The sequence below is a fragment of the Saccostrea echinata genome, unplaced genomic scaffold, assembly GCF_033153115.1.
Source record: "Saccostrea echinata isolate AGI-Se365-2 ecotype Australia unplaced genomic scaffold, CSIRO_AGI_Sech_v1 ptg000023l, whole genome shotgun sequence".
Taxonomy (NCBI): Eukaryota; Metazoa; Mollusca; class Bivalvia; order Ostreida; family Ostreidae; genus Saccostrea; species Saccostrea echinata.
Window position 1 is genome coordinate 3,054,982 of NW_026889772.1, and position 20,884 is coordinate 3,075,865.

The 20,884-nt window shown below is 32.3% G+C and overlaps 1 protein-coding gene across 1 annotated transcript; it reads right to left on the bottom strand.

The window, feature by feature from the left end:
- Positions 1-8,458: 8,458 nt before the first annotated feature.
- On the bottom strand, positions 8,459-19,560 carry LOC133191078 (CD151 antigen-like). Its single transcript, XM_061326762.1, has 7 exons — positions 19,495-19,560; positions 17,155-17,346; positions 16,898-16,972; positions 14,454-14,549; positions 9,640-9,762; positions 9,432-9,515; positions 8,459-8,642 (listed from the first exon to the last, which is right to left on the bottom strand). The coding sequence occupies exons 1-7, from the start codon at positions 19,558-19,560 to the stop codon at positions 8,583-8,585; spliced, it is 696 nt and encodes a 231-aa protein (XP_061182746.1). The 3' UTR covers positions 8,459-8,582.
- Between the last annotated feature and the right edge of the window lie 1,324 nt (positions 19,561-20,884).

Sequence of the window (20,884 nt, forward strand, 5' to 3'; positions counted from 1 at the left end):
CTCAAATTCTTCCACTCCAGGACTTCAAGCATTTATGAATCACTATCAAAACTTACTGTGCTCTAAGGGCGATAACTCCTGTGAACATGTAGTTGAATCTGAAATACAGAAACTTACTCCCCTTGACTATCCTTTCACATACAGTGAAGTCAAGCTTGGCATTAAAAATCTAAAAACTGGTAAATCACCTGGACAAGACCTAATACTCAATGAATTTATTAAAAGTGGTTCAAGTACACTTCTAAATATATTAACAAAACTTTTTAATAAAATTCTTTTTTCTGGGGAAATACCTGAAGCCTGGAATTTGGTACAAATAACTTCTATTTATAAATCTGGTGACCCATGTAACCCATCAAACTATAGAGGATTAAGTGTTACAAGCTGTATGGGTAAACTTTTTAATGGACTTTTACAATGCCGCCTAAATTCGTACTTGGAAACAAATGACCTTCTGAGTAATTATCAATTTGGATTCAGAAGAAACCACCGTACCACAGATAACATATTTATTTTAAAAACTCTTATAAATAAGTACTTAAAATATAAGAAACAAAACATTTATGCATGTTTTGTGGATTTTACCAAAGCCTTTGATACAGTTGATCGAACTTTAATGTTATACAAACTATACCAAAAGGGCATAGGTGGGAAATTTTACAATGTTATAAATAATATGTACTCAAACACTAAATATTGCTGTAAAGATGAATCTTGCTATAGTGAACATTTTATAGCTACACGCGGGGTTAAACAAGGAGATAATCTTTCCCCAACACTTTTTAATATATTTATTGATGACTTCTACTCGCAGTTAGTTAATTATAACACAAACCCTCCTGAATTACAGAATATTGATGTCGGACATTTATTCTTTGCAGATGACTTAATTCTCCTCTCTACTACTAAAGAAGGTCTCCAAAACTCAATAGACTGTCTCTCAGAATATTGCATAAAATCAAAATTGACTGTTAACCTTGATAAAACTAAAGCAATGATTTTCTCAAATAAGAAACCTGACACAGCTCAACATTGTTTTTATTATAATCATTCAATAGTTCATCTTGAACATGAATATAAATATCTGGGAATTATTTTTACTTATAATGGTAAACTTAAGTATGCAGCTGAACACCTAGCTGACCGTGCAAGAAAAGCTTTTTATGCAATGAAACACTCTTTACCATTTCATAACAGCTTATCTGTAAAAACTCTTTTAAAACTATATTCTTCACTTATTGAACCTATCATTTTGTATGGTTCTGAGATATGGATTTCAGACTTTAATATTAATATAAACAATTGTGATCAACTACCTTTTGAAAAGATACAGCATTTAATATTTAAAGACATCTTGGGTGTACAGAGAAAAGCTTCAAATTTAGCCATTAAATATGAGCTAGGAACACTTCCTATTTCTTGCAAAGCTTTCATCTCTATGTTTAAATATTATAAGAGACTAAAAAACCATAATAATAAAAATGGAATTAGAAATCAAATTCTTATTGCTGCTTTCTTAGAAGATGACATTCTGTATAATAATGATGTAAAGGATAATTGGCAGAGTCAGATTGATAAATTAAAAAAGAAACTTAAACTTCCATCATTAGATATCACTGATAGCACATTTAGCAGCTACTTGAAGAATTTCTACATAAAAAATGTTAATTTGCAACTTCAGAACATTGAATTCACCAAATGTGGTAAATTATTATTTTACAGTCAAATTAGAAAGAACTATGAATTACAAGACTACTTGAAATTTCCAATTAATAAATCTGTACGTTCTAAATTAACAAAACTGAGAATTTCTGCACACCCTTTAGAAATTGAAATTGGCAGATATTCAAAGCCTTGTATCCCAAAAGAATCTCGTTTTTGTCACTATTCTAAAAATGTTGTAGAAAATGAAATACATTTCATATATGACTGTCCTATATATAAAGATTTGCGAAAAAAAGTATTACCCTTTGAACATCTATAATTTAAATGATAACATGTTGAAGGAAAATCATTGTAAAGTACTTTGTAATCCTGACAATGCAGTTCATTCTAGAAGGCTATGCGAATTTTTACATGAATGTTTTGAATTGCGTTCTAAAAATAGAGCACAATAATATATATTTAATGCATTAATTAGTTTATCTCTGTCCATATTATACTGTTTATACTATTTGCATAATGATTATGTATAACTTCAAGTTGTAAAAGTAGTTGACTTCACTGATTTGTACACTTGCATGTATGTATGTACTTTAGTATATGTTTTAGTAATCTGAAAACACACTGTATTTTTCATTTTGTTTGTAACATGGTTGTATGCCAACATGTTTGGTGAATCAATAAATTGAATTGAATTGAATTAAAATAAAAAATTGAAAAAAAAAATTGAAAGGCCTATTACTCCTTTTAAAAAGGAAGACGTTATTACACCTTTTGACGGCCCGAAGCAACCTTTTTTGAAAGCGGAGGGGGGTTGGGGGTTGGAGTCTCTAAAAAATTGGTACGTAAAAACCAACAATAACAACACAGACAAAACTAAACTAGAAGGGGGGGGGGGTCATTCTCTTACTTTTCGGTAAAACAGAGATCATACCACAACAATAGTTGCAGGGGCCAAGCAGCCTATAAATGACTTTCTTTTATATTTAAACTACAGCAAAACTATTCTCTTAAAAAGTAGGCGTTATAGCGAAAAATGGTAAGGTATATTAATAATTATTTGATTGGTGGAATCAGAGCCATCTTTATTCATGCAAAAGAAGATGGGTGAACAAGACGTGCAGAATGCCTATAGCTTCAGATATTAAAAAAAATCATATTCGATTTGTGAATTAAGTATTTAAAGTAAAGTTCTCATTATTGAAATTTATGAAATTATGATCAACAAAACATTTCTGAGAAAAAAAAAATATCGGAAAAATTATTCTTTTATTAAAAAAATAAAATAGTTTTCGTGGGATTCGAACCCCTAACAATAAAAATCCGGAGTATTATATTGCTTTGAGACTAACACACTACCCACTACGCTACACAGCTCCTGATGAATAGCGGCATTTAAATCATGTTTGTGATATGACCCTTGACTTAATGGACTTCAAGTAATTTTCGGAAAGATGCGAATGCTTTGTCATAAAATTGTACTTTTAATGTATAGTGGGTCTTTGCTCCATTTTTTTGTAAACCAAAAATGCATATTTTTATGCAAACTTTTAGGATTAACTTTCAAAAAAATGGAGCGAAGACCCACTCATATCGGAAAAATTTTTTAAAGTGTGAGAAAATGACACTTTTTGTCCTCTCTATTGTGTGTATGCTATTTTGTAGGCAAATAATTTCAGTCTTTGTGAGATTTTTGTAAATTATAGAGAATTTACATAAAGTATACTTTAATTTTAGATGAAATATCAAAGAAATTTTGGATATAATTGAGATTTTATTTTTCACTTCATGTTTGTCGCACTATAGGCACTTCGCCCGCCTTGTTCACCCATCTTCTTTAAAAATATTTTCTATGCTCCTGCCTCCTGCACATTTCGCAGACAAGACAGTGTTTGCATGAGTATTAAAAGACGTCAACACTTCTTTAAAATCCAGGATATAGTCTTATGGGGCTTTGCTGGTGATATATATATATATATATATATATATATATATATATATATATATATATATATATATATATATATATATATATATATATATATATATATATATGTGTGTGTGTGTGTGTGTGTGTGTGTGTGTGTGTGTGTGTGTGAGAGAGGGTGTGTGTGAGGGTGTGTGTGTGTGGGTGTGTGTGTGTGTGTAAAAGGCATGCAAACTATTTGCATGGGTATAATGAGCAATAAGCATTAAACCAAAATAGTGAAATCCATGACCCTTGGTAGAAGTGTCTGACATCAGAGAAGGACCAAGTTGGTTTAACATTGAAAAATGTTACACATTTAAAGATCTTTCTTCCTGGATATCTAACTATAATCTTAAAATCATTTGATGAGAAATTAGCCCGATACCAAATTGTGAAATTCATGTCCCGAGGGTCAATATTTCAGCCCCCAGGGCGGGCTAAATTAGTCATATATTGAAAAAAGGCAAAATAACGCATTTTTCACGAAATTTGGCCTCTTGGGCTCGGGTTGGCCACAATAAGGGATCCATATTTAACGTTGAAATGCATAGGTAAAAAATCTGTTATATGCTTCTCAAGAACAGAAGGTTCAACATGGAATTAGGTATCCCCATATTATATAGATGCATAGTTCTCCAAATCATCGTCCTTTTGGCAGGGATTGTTCCAGGATTTGGTAACAATTTTATTCAAGAACGTATTTTAATTCCCATCTGGACTGTAAACAGTGAAACTGTTAACACGACTATTATCTCTACCAAAACTTTGAAATTCATTGGCCATGGGTTCAGGTTCCAGGATGGGGCTAAGTTGACCATATTTATGAAAACGCATAATATCTTATCAATATTTTTCTTTACTCCTGGACAACAATAAGCAATGATCCCTTTACCCAAACTGTAAAATTTATCGCCTCTGGGATAAGGGTGCAGAAAGTGGGCTAAGTTGGTCGTGTTTATGAATATGGAACAATGATCAATCTTTAATTCTGCATACAATTTGAATCGAGAGCAGGGCAAACTTACTGACCCCTGGAAATATCAGTGATGGGATCAGGTACCTAGGAGGAGACCGGTTTCACATGGAGTCGATAATATCTCAGTAATTTATTTTTTCAATAAACTTTCAGAGAACACCTTTATTACGAAATGTTATTATGCCATCAAGCCCAAATAAGCAATATAAATGGAGAACAGAGCTAGCTAAAAGCTTCAGAGTTGGGAACAAATGCCATGGAGGAGTAACCATCCCATTTCAACTGATCACATCCGCTATAAGCGCTTTGTCTTGATCGGGTTAACATAGTAGTTCATAAACAGTTCAGCATAAAAATAATGGCTTAACAATTTATGTTAAATAAGTCGGTCAACATTCGAGCTAACAACAGACTGTATTTGCAAACAAGACCATTGTTTGGACCAAAGAATTGCTGTCTTAAAACGAGATTGCTCATACCCTTGTAACATCAACTTATTTGTCAGAAGTCTGCCTTGGTTTAGAAGTTATATGATGAAATCAGCTGAGACATTTACACAATATGCAGATGATGATGGTATATAAATAAGGGAATTGGAAGTTGACAATATCGACGATATAAAAGTTGAAGTCATCACGATATCATAAAGTTTGCTTGTTAGTTTACCATTAACGTCTTTCTGTTTTTCTTTTCTAATAAAACGTCTAAATATGAAACAGAGGTGTTAGACTTCAGACTCTTGTGTTTTTTATTTCAAGTAAAGTAAGATATATATCGAATCAACGTGTGAATGAAAATAAATATTGAAAACTGTAATATTGAAAAGCTGTAGCACAGCATGAAACTTCTTCATTTTATGCAGAAGTTTTTGAATAAATTCTGTTTCAAAAGGTCTGCTTATAGTACCAAGTGCAATAAGTACCACAGGGAATTCCCACTCATCTTTTTTTATGTCAACTTCAGAGTACTTGTGTTTAGAATCGGAAAGATTTTGTAATGTAGTTAACCAATCGCAAGATATTTACATTTTTATCGAAGAAGCTGTGTGAAATATATGGAGATAACGAACAGTATTCAAGTCCATTCAAGTCCATTAAACAATACAAAATAGGAGCAGAGCAAACACGTACGGACGTCCAAAACATCAGAGGTGGGATCAGGTGCCATGGAGGAGTGAGCATCCCCTGCCGACCGGTCACACCCGCCGTGTGTCTATGACATGAAAAAGGATGGTCTTTAAATTATTTTAGAGAATGGTTGTATAAAGTGTTGAAAACTCATGATTTGATGCTATTGATTTTGTTACTTTAAATTTTCTAAAAGTTCTTTGTTTTAGGTATCTCAATTTCTGGAATATGTTGTTGTGCAATACTGCTGAAGTTTATCCTTCAATACCGTTAACATTTTCATGAGTAGTAAAGAAAATCCTTTCAGGACTTTGCCTCTTTAAAGCGCTTAACAAATGAACATATCCATCTCCTGTTGTTACCTGTAAATAACCAGGTGTGTTTAATCATGTAACCTGTAAATAACCAGGTATGTTTAATCATGTACACACAACACACTTAAAAATCTGTCTGATTTATTCAAGTTTAGTGTATCCAATGATGCTGTAGTATATAGTTTGTTGACAGAAGGGTTAAAATTATGATTCCTCGTATTAAATTCCTCAGAGTGCTATATACTAGCTAGTAACTATGTGTTTAACGACAACTAGACTGTAAGTGTTCTATTCACTTTCTTTATTAGTTTTCTTTTCTTGAAAAATTCACATTTATATGACATTTATTGCCCCCCTCCCCCCCCCCCGAAAAAAGAAAACTTGCCTTGTCTATAAAACACGAAGTTGTCATATGCGCGCAAAAAGGACACTTGACACGAATCAACTGTGAAAATCTGCTACACTGTAAAGGGAGATATAAACAATATTGTTCAGGAGGGGCCAAATCGAAGTTATGCTTTGTATTTAGTTGAATCAACTATTATATTTGATAGATAATAAAATCTGTCTTGTTCTGAGAAATGATGTAAATGTTATATTGGATAAAAACAGATGAACTAATAAAATAATACTATGATGAATTAGGCGGTAAATCACTATTAATAAATATCACAAAGCTTTAAATGTTTCTGAAGTATTTTTCGCAACTTACGCCCATACAACTGTCACGATCGAGTTTTAGGTGGGATACAAAGTTTCCTAACCCACTAAGAGCAGCTTAAAAGATTTTTTTAGCTATTAGTAATAGTTTACGTTAGGTGCAAGTAAAAAAAAAAATCTTATCACCTAGCGAGAGCGTCTTTTCTTCTTTTTTTTAATTCTCTGAAAAATGTTTTAACATTAGCCCTTTCTGTAAATTGCTAAACAACAAGCATTATTTAACAATGGCTATAGTAGCAAATTATTATGAAATTAGATATTTGCACGCACGATTAAGTAAGCTTAAGGTATGTCACTCGGTAGCTTTTTAGAAAAGTTCAGTCAGAACCTTTAACTTCTAAACTTTTATTATAATTCAATTTTTATAACATATTTGAATTAAACAATGCAAATTATTCAGCATTCAATTTAAATACTGCTCACAAATTCATAAAGAAGCAAGATTTATGAGGGACTATTTCTTGTTATGGAAGGATATTTTGAAGAAAATTCTTCAAATCTAAACATTTGTTAAATTTAATATCTTGGAACTTTAGTCCCACATATTTTTACTTACAGAATATTTTCCGTTATGATATGCTAGGCTTATTGAAAATAGGTCTCAATTTATATTTTTAGAACAAATTTTACACATTCAATCAACAGACTTTGCCAAGAAATGAAGATATGTTAAAGAAGTCAAGATAAAATTTACACCGTTTTTTGCCTGAAAATCGCACATTTTGACCAATATCTCAAAATTTACATCTTTGACCCAAACTTTTTCTTTCATTATTTTAAACAACACGATACTTCCAACTGATCAGCACTTAAGTCATATAAGTTTGATACAAGAAAATATTTTATTGCATATTAAGATTTTTATAACCCAAATATGATACTTTTTTTTTTAGTGCAAATAGGTCACACAATAATTTATGTGCATTAATTTGCAATGAAAAATATTATTCAAACTATTTTACGTAAAATAAGATTATATTTATCGCCATAATTGCATCTGCTAAAATATGATAAAGATTAAAGTGATTAACCAAAGAGTAACAATTTAAGTGCAAAAAGGTCAACTTGATTGTATCGTAGATCAGTTTGACACACTGACCCCCCCCCCCCCCCCAATTTTCTTTTCGATTTTGAGTCATGCTATATGAGCGCTTACCTAAATTATACTTCTCAAAAAATACTTGTTATATCTAATTTCACGAGTGACATACCTTAATGAAGATAATAAACAATTAATCATTGGAAACGTGGGATAATTTATGCATAACCGGCTTCGCCCGTTATGCACATAATCCCACGTTTCCAACTATCGTTGATGCCCTGGCATACCCAACAAACTAGAAAGTGATTCTTAATTGTATGCAAGGATGTTGCTAGAGAAAGGTAAAAGAGGTCAATTCAGGACATTGTTCAAGAGATATAAAACATATATACGGAAGTAATTTGAATTGTAGAATCCAAATTGATAAATATGATGCAGAATTTAAGAAATATAGGTCCAGACAAAAGCTGCTCAAAAGCTCAGGGTCGAATCTCCTTATAACAGTGGTTTGGTGTAAGGAATGCGACTTCAGGAACAACATTAAGAAGGTTACATGATTATGTACTATTTAATGACAAACAAAATAAGGACATTATTTCACATTATTAAATGGATAGTGTTTTGTCAAATACATTTTGTTAACTCTAATAAATAATTTCAATCACATCACATCTCTTTAAATAGCGTTTAAAAGTATGAGATTCAACGAAAAGCTTTAAGCCGAACAAAAAGTATTCACGAAGATCCTAGCTCGAGTAAACATCAGACACCTTCATCCAAATTCCTTTTTCAATGTGTAGTAAAAACAAGATGAAATGATGGCTCCGAAAATCTGTTAAAGAAAGGTTTTCAAAATTATACACATTATTGTATTTCAGACAACGAAAATCGACGACAGGGAATTCATTAATATCTTTAAAATAAAAGATATACACATTTGATATATAATTTCCTTACAAAGTGTGATAAAAGCTACAGTATCTATAATATCAAAATACAGACGCGGAGGTCTAAAAGTTTACTAATGATCTCAAACGTTAAGCGCTTTATAAAAACAAACAAACAAACAAACATACAAACAAAAAAAAAAACCAAACAAAAAACAGAAACAAAATTCACGCTGACGTTGAACAGTAAAGGCCGCTCCCTCGAATTAGATATACAATTGCGATTTGTGTCATTTAAACAGGCATAATACATTGAAAGAAACGATATTTATCAATCTACCATGATATTCTTGAATGTAAATATAAGTATACTGAATTGTAAATTTTAGAAGTTCATCGTGTCATAACAGGAAGGCTGCGCAGACAATTTTTTATAACACGCTAACTCGTATTATTGGTTTGTTAGTACACTTGCCCTGTTATTACACAGTGAACATCCAACATGTTTTATACGATTTACCTTTACTCATCATACGACAACTAAATCTCAATATTAAATCACACATTGAAATTCATATTGAAAAAAGAAAAGTTTGTGTAATCAGTGTTTATATTATCTTTTCTCTTGTATTTTGATTGTACTGTAAATAAGCATGAATATAATCAGCTAAAATATGGATAAATTCTTGGGGGGGGGGGGGGCACAAAACAAGAAACTGATTGACTAGACTTACTTGAGCAATTGAGAACGAAAAGCCTCCCCAACCTATGATTAATAAATTATCTTTAGCCCAGGCCTCAAGTGCTTCACTGCATCCCTGTGAGGTAGAATGTATAATTTACAACCAGTGTCTTAAAGATATAGATATTTCCTTCATCCAAGACAGAAGTCTTTTAAAAATACAGAGGTATGAAAGCGTAAATATAAAGATGACGACTTACATCAGTGTATATCATATTGGAAGTGTTCGATAAATTGTGCTGGTCGACTAACATCTTAAAGCATGTGCTTGGTATATGAGTGGCAGACCAGTCTGTGTAATTGTAACACCCACAACACTCCATCTGAAACAAAAGCTGAGAATTAAAAGCAAAATAAGTAGTAAATAGTGGAAAATTAAGCCGACCTGGATAATATCCTGTCGTCGAGAAGAACCCCCATAGATCCCCACAGCTCTGTTTGTCTATCCGGTCTTGTTATAAGATCTCAACCTGCTCTTAGATACAGCACAAACCTTTACAAAAGGACTAATCCTAACGTTTTAGATTTGCAGTAAGCGTTTAGTATTTGGAATCATATACCCAAATATTCAGGTTTATCGTTGATAGCCAGATACTTACGTGGGTTTTATGTATTCTAATACAGTTCAGTTTGTAGAAAAGTAGAAAGGCGTTGTTTATTATTACAATTGACTTACATTTTAATTGAGGAACCAGGTGAAAGTGTATCTGTTTCGTTGCAAGTCTGTATTAAAAAGCTACAAATGTTTGCTCGTAGGTTCCCATCAAGAATAGTAGAATCTAGTTTGTATGAAAGTTTGTGGAAAATAATTCATTATCTGGAAATATCTTTGTTTCTATTTTTATGTGTCCTTTTAAGTCACATGGTACTACAGTATAAAAGACAGAGATGTAACAAAAAGAATTGGATTAAGCCATAGAGTTCAAACTAATTACCACAGGGCAAAATTATACTGCAGATAATATCTTTCTCTTTTATGCGTGTGATGTATTAAGAGGCACCACTTATGCATTAAAAATAACTCCATTTTTCCTCTCACTCGCTCACAAAGCGTGCTACGTACCGATTGACATTATGAATATTGTGAAAGTTAGAAGTCCCAGAGGTGCAAAGATTGCATGATTGCAATTATAGCATATTTGTTTTCAGAGTGTGATGGGTAATATGCACGTCTATATACGCCTGTGTACTAATTTTCTTTCATGTTATTAATTGGAGGTAATAAGGTTCTAATCTTGATTTAAGGAACTATTGATTTTCTATTTTGTTGTGATTTTCTGTATTTTTACACTTTTTGACAATAAATATAGCCATATTTGTCTTTCTGCTTATAAAGAAATCAGTGATATTCAAAGAAATGTATTAAATAACAAACAGTCGGTAGGGCTATTATATCGGCTTATCTAGAACTTATCACTCCCAAATTCAAAAAAAAAAAAAAACAAAAAAAAAAAAGTATGGACAAAGAACGAAACAAGAGCTGGTATTTTTGGTTTCTGCTTGTCACCAAAACTTCTGAGATCCTGAATTGTCTTCAATTAAAAAAAGCTGCTGGTGATTTCTAAAAAAAAAATAATAATGAAAAATTAATTACTAGTATTCAAATGAAATGTCCTGATGTCCCCAGAGAGTAGTGAATAAAGGTCGATAATGATGCATGTGTATGACGCAGGTTTGAAACAATGCCGACATTGTCGTTTCACATTAAGCGTGGACACTGGGTCGCAGTAGGACAATGCCCTAATTAACACACACAAAGGTGCCAGTGCTGAAAGACGTGTATGTTGACACACTGTTGTTTGCAGTGAGTACAATTTTTGACAGAGTCGTGCTTTTAATAAATGTCAACAAGATACATAAATGAAACAATGAAATTAGCAATGGGATTTACTTAAATGAATCAGAATCATTTTGAGATGCAATTTATTTAAGAAGGCCAAGGCGAACAGAACTTTCAAATAAGGAGGTATACGCGCGTATTAAAAACAAGTGAGTAGAATACAGTTTAGTAAAGATATCACGATATGGGATCCTTTTCCGATATCAGAGTACGTGCAACTATTGATGTTAAAAAAAGTAAAGGCAAACTTTTAAAATAAAAAAAAAACAGTTTGATGAACAAATCAATTCATAAATTTATTTAATATTTTGTCTGCTTTAAAGTACCTATAAATGAATTACATCAACTTAATTCTTCATACCATGAGCTTTTGGAATTTTATCATATGAATAACCCACTCTTGGATAAGTAAATGTTCGACATTGCAAGAAGAAATACCCAATTAAAGACTGTGGTCATTCAATGGAAACCTTTTAAAACACATACAATCCCCCCTAAACATTTGATAAAAAAAACTACTGAGAATTATGTTTGATTTCTGATACACGATGCACAGTTTTGAAATGTTATCAAATTCAAAGCGATATTAACTGCAATTTTGCATCATTTCATGATCATGTGTTTTTCAAAAAAAAAAAAAAAAAAACAACAAACAAACAAACTTTTCCATTGAATGATATAGGATCAGTCACATCCATGAGATCCCTTTTTTTCTTGATCGGGAAAGCGAAATAATTTATAGACAACTTACTATGAAAATAATGGCTTTATTATAACGTGTGTCAACAGGAGACTAACCACTGTATCGACCGATGTATCAGCGAAATGATGACCTTAATGAAAAAGATACCGAACTGTAATCGATCTCCGAAAAAACCTACAAACAATACAAATCTGTGCACAGGGGATAAAACATGGACCCCCCGGAAATTCCAGAGGAGAGATCATGTGTCTCGGAGGAGTAATCATCCCCGGTTGACCATTCATTCCCGCCCTGAGCCCTCTGTATTGATCAGGTAGACGAAATTATCGGTAATCAAATTCAGTATAAAAACAAAGGCCCAACAAAATATGAAGTATTTTAGTCAAAATACGATCCAGGTTGTTTTGCTAAAAAGGTCATTATAACGACCATGGAATTTACGGAATGCTGGCTTTAAACGAGGTTGTTGAAATCCCTGTAACATCAACTTATGTGTCATTATCCTGTCTCTGTTTAGAAATTGATCGTATTCAGAGCATGCTATTGTATTGAATAGATTACAAGACAAAAATAGCATATGCAGGTGATAATGAATATTACTACGTAAGCAAGGAAAGTTGATTGAAATGGAATGAAAGTTAAAGATGTGAGATGTGCGATACCCTTTTATTATTTACTTATTTGTAAGTAGGCTGCCTCACTTAATAGATAAATTAGGCAAAACCTTCTCTTGCGAAATCAATCAACAGGGAGACAAACTCTATATGCTTGTGATAATGGTTTATTTTTACATAAATATGGGAAGTTGACGATAGAAAATTTGAAGTCATCTTATTTATGATAAAATTTAGTTGTAGTCCAATGTCTTTCTGTAGTAAAACATCAAAATATGAAAGAGATGTGTCAGACTCTGTGAAGTCTTTAATTTCGATTTCTATTTGAATATATCGAATCAAAGCATAAATGAAAATGAATCTTTTTAATTGAAAATGAATTCTTGATATTTTGAAAGCCTAAGCAAGAAACATGATTACATCTAGATAATTTTCTTAATTTTTTTTGAAAAATTCTGCTTCGTAAGAATATAAAACAGGTCGGCTTACAAAGAGGCACATTTAATATCCATTGCACTTCCAACAGATTTCTGGAAAACCTGGTCTCCTAAGACTAAATATATCTCGATATACGTGGTAATTTTATAAGAAAGTACGATGGCTGATATGATTTAAATCAATATCACTATGTAATATTAAAGGATCAATAGCTTGGATAAAAATACTTGTTTATCAATTGTCTGTAGCTTTCATTAACTTGATATTGAATTCTACCAATCATACGTGTGTCTCGTCAGATTGAGCTACATTCTTGACGAATCAGAGAAGGACTTCCGGTCTATTGATATTCCGGTGAAACAGAGATGTTCTATTGATATACCGTTGAAACAGACCAAATGTAAGGTAAAGGTCAATTAAGATTAAAGAAAGTAAGTCGCTGCGTCGTCTTGTTTCATGGTGTGTTATCGCATGTTTATATGTAATGGGCGATTCTCCCTCTTTCTGAACAGATTCTGTGTATCGTGTTTGGAGCTCGAGAGATTATAGCACTCACTGTTAGGCGGGTTAAAATTCGTGTAGTAATCCTATACATTGATTAGAATATCCAAATACTCCAGTCTTAGGGTACCAAAGTAACTTTTTTGACTAATGTTTGTATATTTTTAAAAGTTTTGTATTGTTTTGCTTCCCATTAATATCAAAATCGACCACTGGAAATATAGAAATGAAGAACTGCATTAAAAGGGTATGATGAATTATAAATTTAAGATAATTTTCTCCATCTCTAGGGACTATAAACAAGAGCATTAAAAATTTAAAACAAAATACAGAAAATACTTTTTTTTCTTTTGTATGCGTTAGATCACAAAAACATATCTTGAAATTGATAAAATGTTTTATGATCAATGATTTTAAAAATTCATGTCTCATTGAAAGTAAATGCTAGAGTAAATTGGCTCTGAAAGAGAAAATACCGTTCTTTACAAAGCTTTTATTCAGGAAACAAATCGTAATAGGAGTTGAGGACTTTATAATCAAATATTGAAATAAAAGATCAGTTTTGTCTGCTTTTCATCTAACAAGTTTTGTCTGCTTTTTATCTAAGAGCTTTAGCAAGTATGCATAACTAAATTAATTGATGAGAAACTTAGTTGCATGCCATTGTTAGAGGCCTATAAAGCTAGCCAAAAATGTTTATGTTTTAGTATGCTCGTATAATGGAAGGGTACTGTCAAACTTTGAATCTTGGGTCTACTTTTAATAAGTATGAAAGAATGCTTCAAACTAAAATGGTTTTTATTTGACTGAAAACTAAAACACACAGAAAATCACTTGTTGATTCAAAGGTGGGGAAAAAAGATATATAATTAATCATTAATTAAAGATAAATCGTGCAAAAGGTTGCCGAATACATACCTCTTTTTGGAGATTATCTAAATTTTCACGAACTGAAGAATCAAGGTAGTAGTCTTGTACGAATTTCAATAATCTACCAGATAAATATTGTGGCATCTACAATGAAATATGGAGATAGCGAACAGTATTCAAGCTCTCAAAAGTCTGTTTAACAATACAAATCGGGAGCAGGGCAAACACGGACCTCTAAAAAACATCAAAGGTGGGATCAGGTGCCATGGAAAGTAAGCATCCCCTGTCGACCGATTCCACTCGCCGTGTGCTAATTGTCAAAATCGGGCAAACGGAAAAATCCGACGACAATTCAGTATTTAAATAATGGACTAACAATAAGTATAAAAGACGTCAGTCAGACTTTGTTTAGTGATAGATTGTATTTGCTGACAAAGTCATTGTATCGAGCACTGAACTTGCGAAATTATAACTCTAAACGAGACTGTTGATATTCTTATTTAATAAACTTGTTTGTTTGTTTGTTTATTGTTGTTTAACGTCCCTCTCGAGAATTTTTCACTCATATGGAGACGCTACCACTTGCCGGCGGAGAGCTGCAAATTTTGACCTATACTCAGCATTCAGGGTCATTGAGCAGTGAGGGATCTTTTTTCGTGCCAGCACCTACTGCGACACGGGACTTCGGTTTATACGGCCTCATCCGAAGGACCGGTCTCCACGTCCCACAGTGGGATTCGAACCCATGACGTAAGAATCTTCTTACTCCTCGACTCTAGAGCAAACGCTCTAACCACTGTGCCACGCGGGCGACTAATAAACTTGTTTGACAATAACTTGCCTCATTTGAGAAATTTTCGTACGTGGAGCATGCTCTTGCATATTGAACCAACTGGGAGATATAAGCTCTATATGCAGGTGATAAGGGCGCATTGCTACAAAAGTAAGGGAAGTTGACGATAGAAAAGTTGAAGTCATCACCTTTATCATAAGGTTTTGTTGTTAGGTTACCATTAACTCTTTCTCTAGAAAAATATCCAAGTATGAAACAGATGTGCCTGGCTCTATGGTATCTTTTATTTTCAAGTTCACTGAGATAGATCCAGTCGATAAATTAATGGAAGTAACTACTGTTAATTGATAATACGTAGTCGATATATCTAAATGTCGAGTTGAAGGCCACAACAAGTGTCTTCTTCTTCTCATGTATAAGATTTTGAATAAATTCTGCTTCATATGAATACAAAAATAGGTTTGATAATAATCGGGCGCAATTAGTATCTATGGGAATTACGACAGATTGATGGGAGAAACCAGTCCTGGTCTCCAAAAAATTAGATATTGTCAATCAAAAAAGAAAGAAAGAAAGAAAAAAGAAACAATAACTTGACTTCTATATTTCGACATAAGGTGTATAAATTATCAATTTTGTTTTAAGTATCTTCTAATTAAGTAATGTTTTGCGAATATTCATAGTGATATACAAATATAACAATATAATTTCCAACCAACTCCTGAAGATAAGTTACATTGAGGATGTATCATTAAAAACACTATTCCTTTCGGAAACGAATCAACCTCTCCCCTGAAGAGAAATTAAATGTCGGAGACAGGGTGTAGTGATAAACAGGGGTCACCAGGTGAAAAGTAAGAGATAAAATACTACACAATTGATGAGGATTTCCGAGTTACAGTATAACAGTGACTGAGATTAAGAGGGATATTATTCCAGAGCTTTCCTTACAGACAATTTAGTATTAATCATTGGCTTGATCCGGTAATTAAATACTCATCTCACAGAGAGTTAAGATCTGGAATCCAAGGAGCAAAAATTAATTTCAAATGTTTAAAGAAACGCCCAAAAGGGATGATTTTTGTTAACTCTTTAAGAAAGAGATTTAGCCCTAGCTTTCATGACAAGTAATTGTTTTAGGAAAACATTCTAGTTTTAAGGTTCTCCTCAACTGAGCTCAAATAGAATGAATTGATATAAGATGAACTGTCCTGGGCTAATATATAACAATTACCGTTGTAATTGTCAGGCTACTTGCATTAAATGATTAATGTATATCCTAGAGTTATGACATTGTTCTTCTGAGGAAGTATTTCCGATTTATCAAGTTTAATATGTCCACTTCCCCCTGCTTCCTGTGAACGTGACATTGTGGTACTGACATTCAAATTAGACAAAGGACGAACGAAAAGTCTTTTTCTGTTGTCAAAATGTAATTCTAATGAAATCTGTAGGTTATGATTGATGGAAAGACAGTCACCCTGAAGCTCCTGTTTCTATAATAGTCCTGGTACATATCGGTATGCAGAAACTGAGAATATAATCGTCTTTAAAGACTTAAGAGAGATTATAATGAGAATTCGAAGGATGATCATTATGTGTGAAAACTCTTTGAATTATCCTTAAACTGGTGGCTCTTATATAAATCTTCTGACCTTGTTATTTTACTGTTAAACGTTCTGCAAAACGAATTACTCACCTCATCATAAAACTTAAAGAACTGGACAGTAGCCAACACCTCAGCACCAGAGATCATCACCAGAAAGAACAAAAACTGGAAATAATCAGTCACATGTTATATTGCCTTTATATCAGTGAGTTACACACATTGTTACTAATGATCACAGGTAATGAGGTCTATGTTTTACCTGCATTATTATGTCCTTTTTGATACACATCAGTTACCGATAAATTAAAACACAGGTAATAAGGAATATGATATAATGAAATATCTACCAGTAGGATGACGCCTTTTCTTTCATTGACTCCTCCAATACACCCAATGATCCCGTTGAAGGTGGACGCCACTCCAGCTGATATGTAGATAATGGCGGAGATCTGGAACTTTCCGATCTCTAGAATAGGATCGTAAGACTGTAGAGTAATATACTGCCAGATAGAGACACCAAGCAGAGCTGGACCTGCAAACTGTAAAATAAGTAATATACTGCCAGATAGAGACACCAAGCAGAGCTGGACCTGCAAACTGTAAAATAAGCTTATTTTATATTCTTTATTCAAGTAGTTAATTTAAAAAAAGATTCTTTAGGCATTTTTAATCAATGTATTTTTTTTATTTTTATAAATATTATACTTAATTTAATATTTCTGAATGTTTTCAACATTTTAACTTTACGACTAATACGGGGTCTGTTGGTTTCCAAATGTTTTAAGACGTCGACATGGTTAAGTTAGCTGACAATATTGTTCATATTTACTTAAGAATAATAATTTCCCGAAAAATTTCTCTTTAATTTGAGACTTTATCGTATTATCAGGCTTCACGTGTGTTGATTTGAAAACAAAGATTGCATGAGTATTTATTTCAAAAGACAGAATTAACACACACAGCATCTTTCAGATGAATAGCGGGATCTTGTTAAAAGACAAAGCATCAACGTTGCATGAAACCTATATATAATTCATCGATCAATTCTTCAATTTATCTAATTTCGTAGCATATCACTTCTTGTGATATATTTCAGCTTGGGCCCTTCCTTATTCTACCCGTCTATTTACTTTTAACTTATTTAGTGATAATGTTATGACGTCATAATAGAGAGGTTAATTCATGTAACCCACCCACTCTATTTAACAATGTATTTGTTTTGTAATGCTTCATATAAATAATATTATATTTAACTTTTATTGACACCGTGCAATAATTGTCGTGCTGAAATATTAGATAGTATCTTAACACATTCGTTTGTATTACAAATGGATACTCCAGGGACAATCCCAGATGACTGAAGAACAGAAGGATCTAATGGAAGAATTGAACATTGACCTTATCTAGAAGTACCAGTCACTTTATAAAAATCAACAAACAAACAAACAACAACAACAAGAACAAAAAACAAACAAAAACAGAAACAAAAAAAAAAATAATAATAATAAAAAATAAAAAATAAAATAAAATAAATAAATAAATAAAAAAAAAAACCTAAACAAATTTTGTCGTTTTGATTCATTTTAGTGAATAGCTTTACAGTAAAGATTGTACAATATTCTTTCTTTTGTAGTATTCTTAAACAAAAGGAATCTTCAGCTGTAATATATTTGAAGGGCATGTTTCAGATAATTAGGTATCTTCCCAGGTGTTCGGAGGCTGGTGTAAGGTTCCTTAGTTTATTTCGGTTACATCGCACTATTGCCGATTAGTCCTCACACAAAACACAAAACATTAACCTTTTGTTTCCTAAACACTGTGTGCTTAAGATGTCTGCATGTTTTGATTCATTTTATTTGTTTTTGAAAACTTCAGATGTAAATGTTTTAAATAAAAGCACAAAACATGTTATTTTAGTAAGAGAATACCAAATTAACCACGACCGTAAGGTAAAAAGGCCCTCAAGATGTCACGCCCAAAGGTTCTGTATAACTTGATAGTTAAGTTACAGGTTAAAGGGTCTTGTATACTTTTTGCTACTATTATCCCAAAGGAAAAAAGATATTTTTCAATTCCCACGCTTTGTTGCTGAAACATATCATTTACGTCAAAATCTTATTTGATTTTATGAATGATAACCTTTGATGGGTTTAATAATTAATAGCATGTTAATAATTCCAATTTCTTTTGCAATATTGAACCATTAAATAGTTATTAAAAACTTACTAATTCATAAATATTGAACAATTACGATACTTATGTGCATTATTTGAATAATGATTTACTTGTCTCGTTTCACCGTAAAGCAATGAGTGAACTGAAAATACTTTGTTATTTTATTGTATCAAAATAAAAAAAAATACTTAAAGAAAAATTCGAATTTTCTTTAAGGCATCATTACAACGTATAGTTACTAAATTTATAAGAGAAAGTGAATTAACTTAAAGATATATTTTGACTATAATTATCAATATTTCTCGTAAAATTTATTATTAATGTATAAAACGAAATAAAAAAAAAACATGGACGATATGTAGAAATTTACGTTAGGTAAATTAAAACAATTTTTAAACAAACTTTATCAAACTTCTTGATTTGATATGACTAGAAAACATTAGGTTGTACATTAATAGAAGAAATTCTTTGAGACATTTAACTATATGTTGTTTGTAAGTCAAATTTCTTACCCAGAGTACCGTGTTAAAAATAATGAAAATCTTTTTCATTCGGTAAAAAGAACAACAGCACCCCATGTCTCTGAATTGTTAGTCATGCTGTCCCTCTGATGAAAGTGACGACAACAACACCAGCACCAAACTGTTTCCAATCTTCTTTTTTTTTCTTTGGACAAACAATTTACCCCTTCGTCCTCTCTAGTCTCCTGCACTTCTAAGTTGAGGTCTAAATTTTCATCAACCTGACTAATTTAGGCTGTTATCTGCTTCCCTACCCCGTAAGTGCTAACCAAATTGATTTGATCACTTAAATTCCAATAGTTTATAGGCAGCCGGTCAGAACAACAGAGATAGGAATAGAGCGAAGCCCAGAGACACGTCTGAGAAGACGGAATCTGACGGGCCAGAACAGTAGGGTTGATAGGTAACTTAATTAAAATGTGACGGTTATCTTTCACAGGTATGCCATTATACAAAACTCTGTGTAAATACTTCAACGTTTGACCACGTAATGTCTCTAATCGTTATATACAGGGTACCTTTTTCGAGACACTCTATTATTTAGATAACGTCTATCAAAAGTAATAGGTGATCTGAAGTAATTTATTATACTAGACTTTGTGTATTCCGTAGAAAACATGCATCGGTGAAATGGGCTTTACAAAGTTATTATCGATTAGATAGATACAAGTGCGATATTTCACTTAAATTCGCATTTTTTAAGCAAACTTTTAATATTGGACAGTACACAAAAAATAAAATTTTGTTATTTATAACACCAAAGACACATAAAGAGGCGCCTTTCTAGGCATATATTTCTTTTTCATTTGAATTTCATATAATGTGAAGTACGAAGGACACCTGCTCCAGCAAAAAGAATAACTAAATGTTAAGCACAAAGCCCGGGTGCAGAAGGAGGTTGATTATATATATTATGTATGTAATGAATCTGTCGTGAGAGACGCCAGTGTTCTTTGTTTCCCTGTTAGTGTTAGTGTCTCACCATGATTGTGATGATGAAGTATATGGGTGCATTCTTGTTTATTGAAAAAACCCAAAATAATTGTTTTGTGTTCAAAATTTAACAAGATTAATCAAAAGTCGTAGGTTGAAAATCAATGTATAGAAACTTTGTGAACTTAAATGTAGAATATACTAAGGAACAATGCATCAAATTTTGTGCAACAAATGAATCCTGCAAAACAATTTATTAATAGTAATATTTTTAATATTATTTTAATTTATACTCAAACAAATTACAAATTTCGTGTGAAGAGCAAAATTTTTCCACCACAAAACAGTCCTTTGACAGAGATGTACGACTTGTAGATCTAATGGTGGAATGGTCACTGTTTGCTAGACTAAATATTATGACAGAGATGTACGACTTGTAGATCTAATG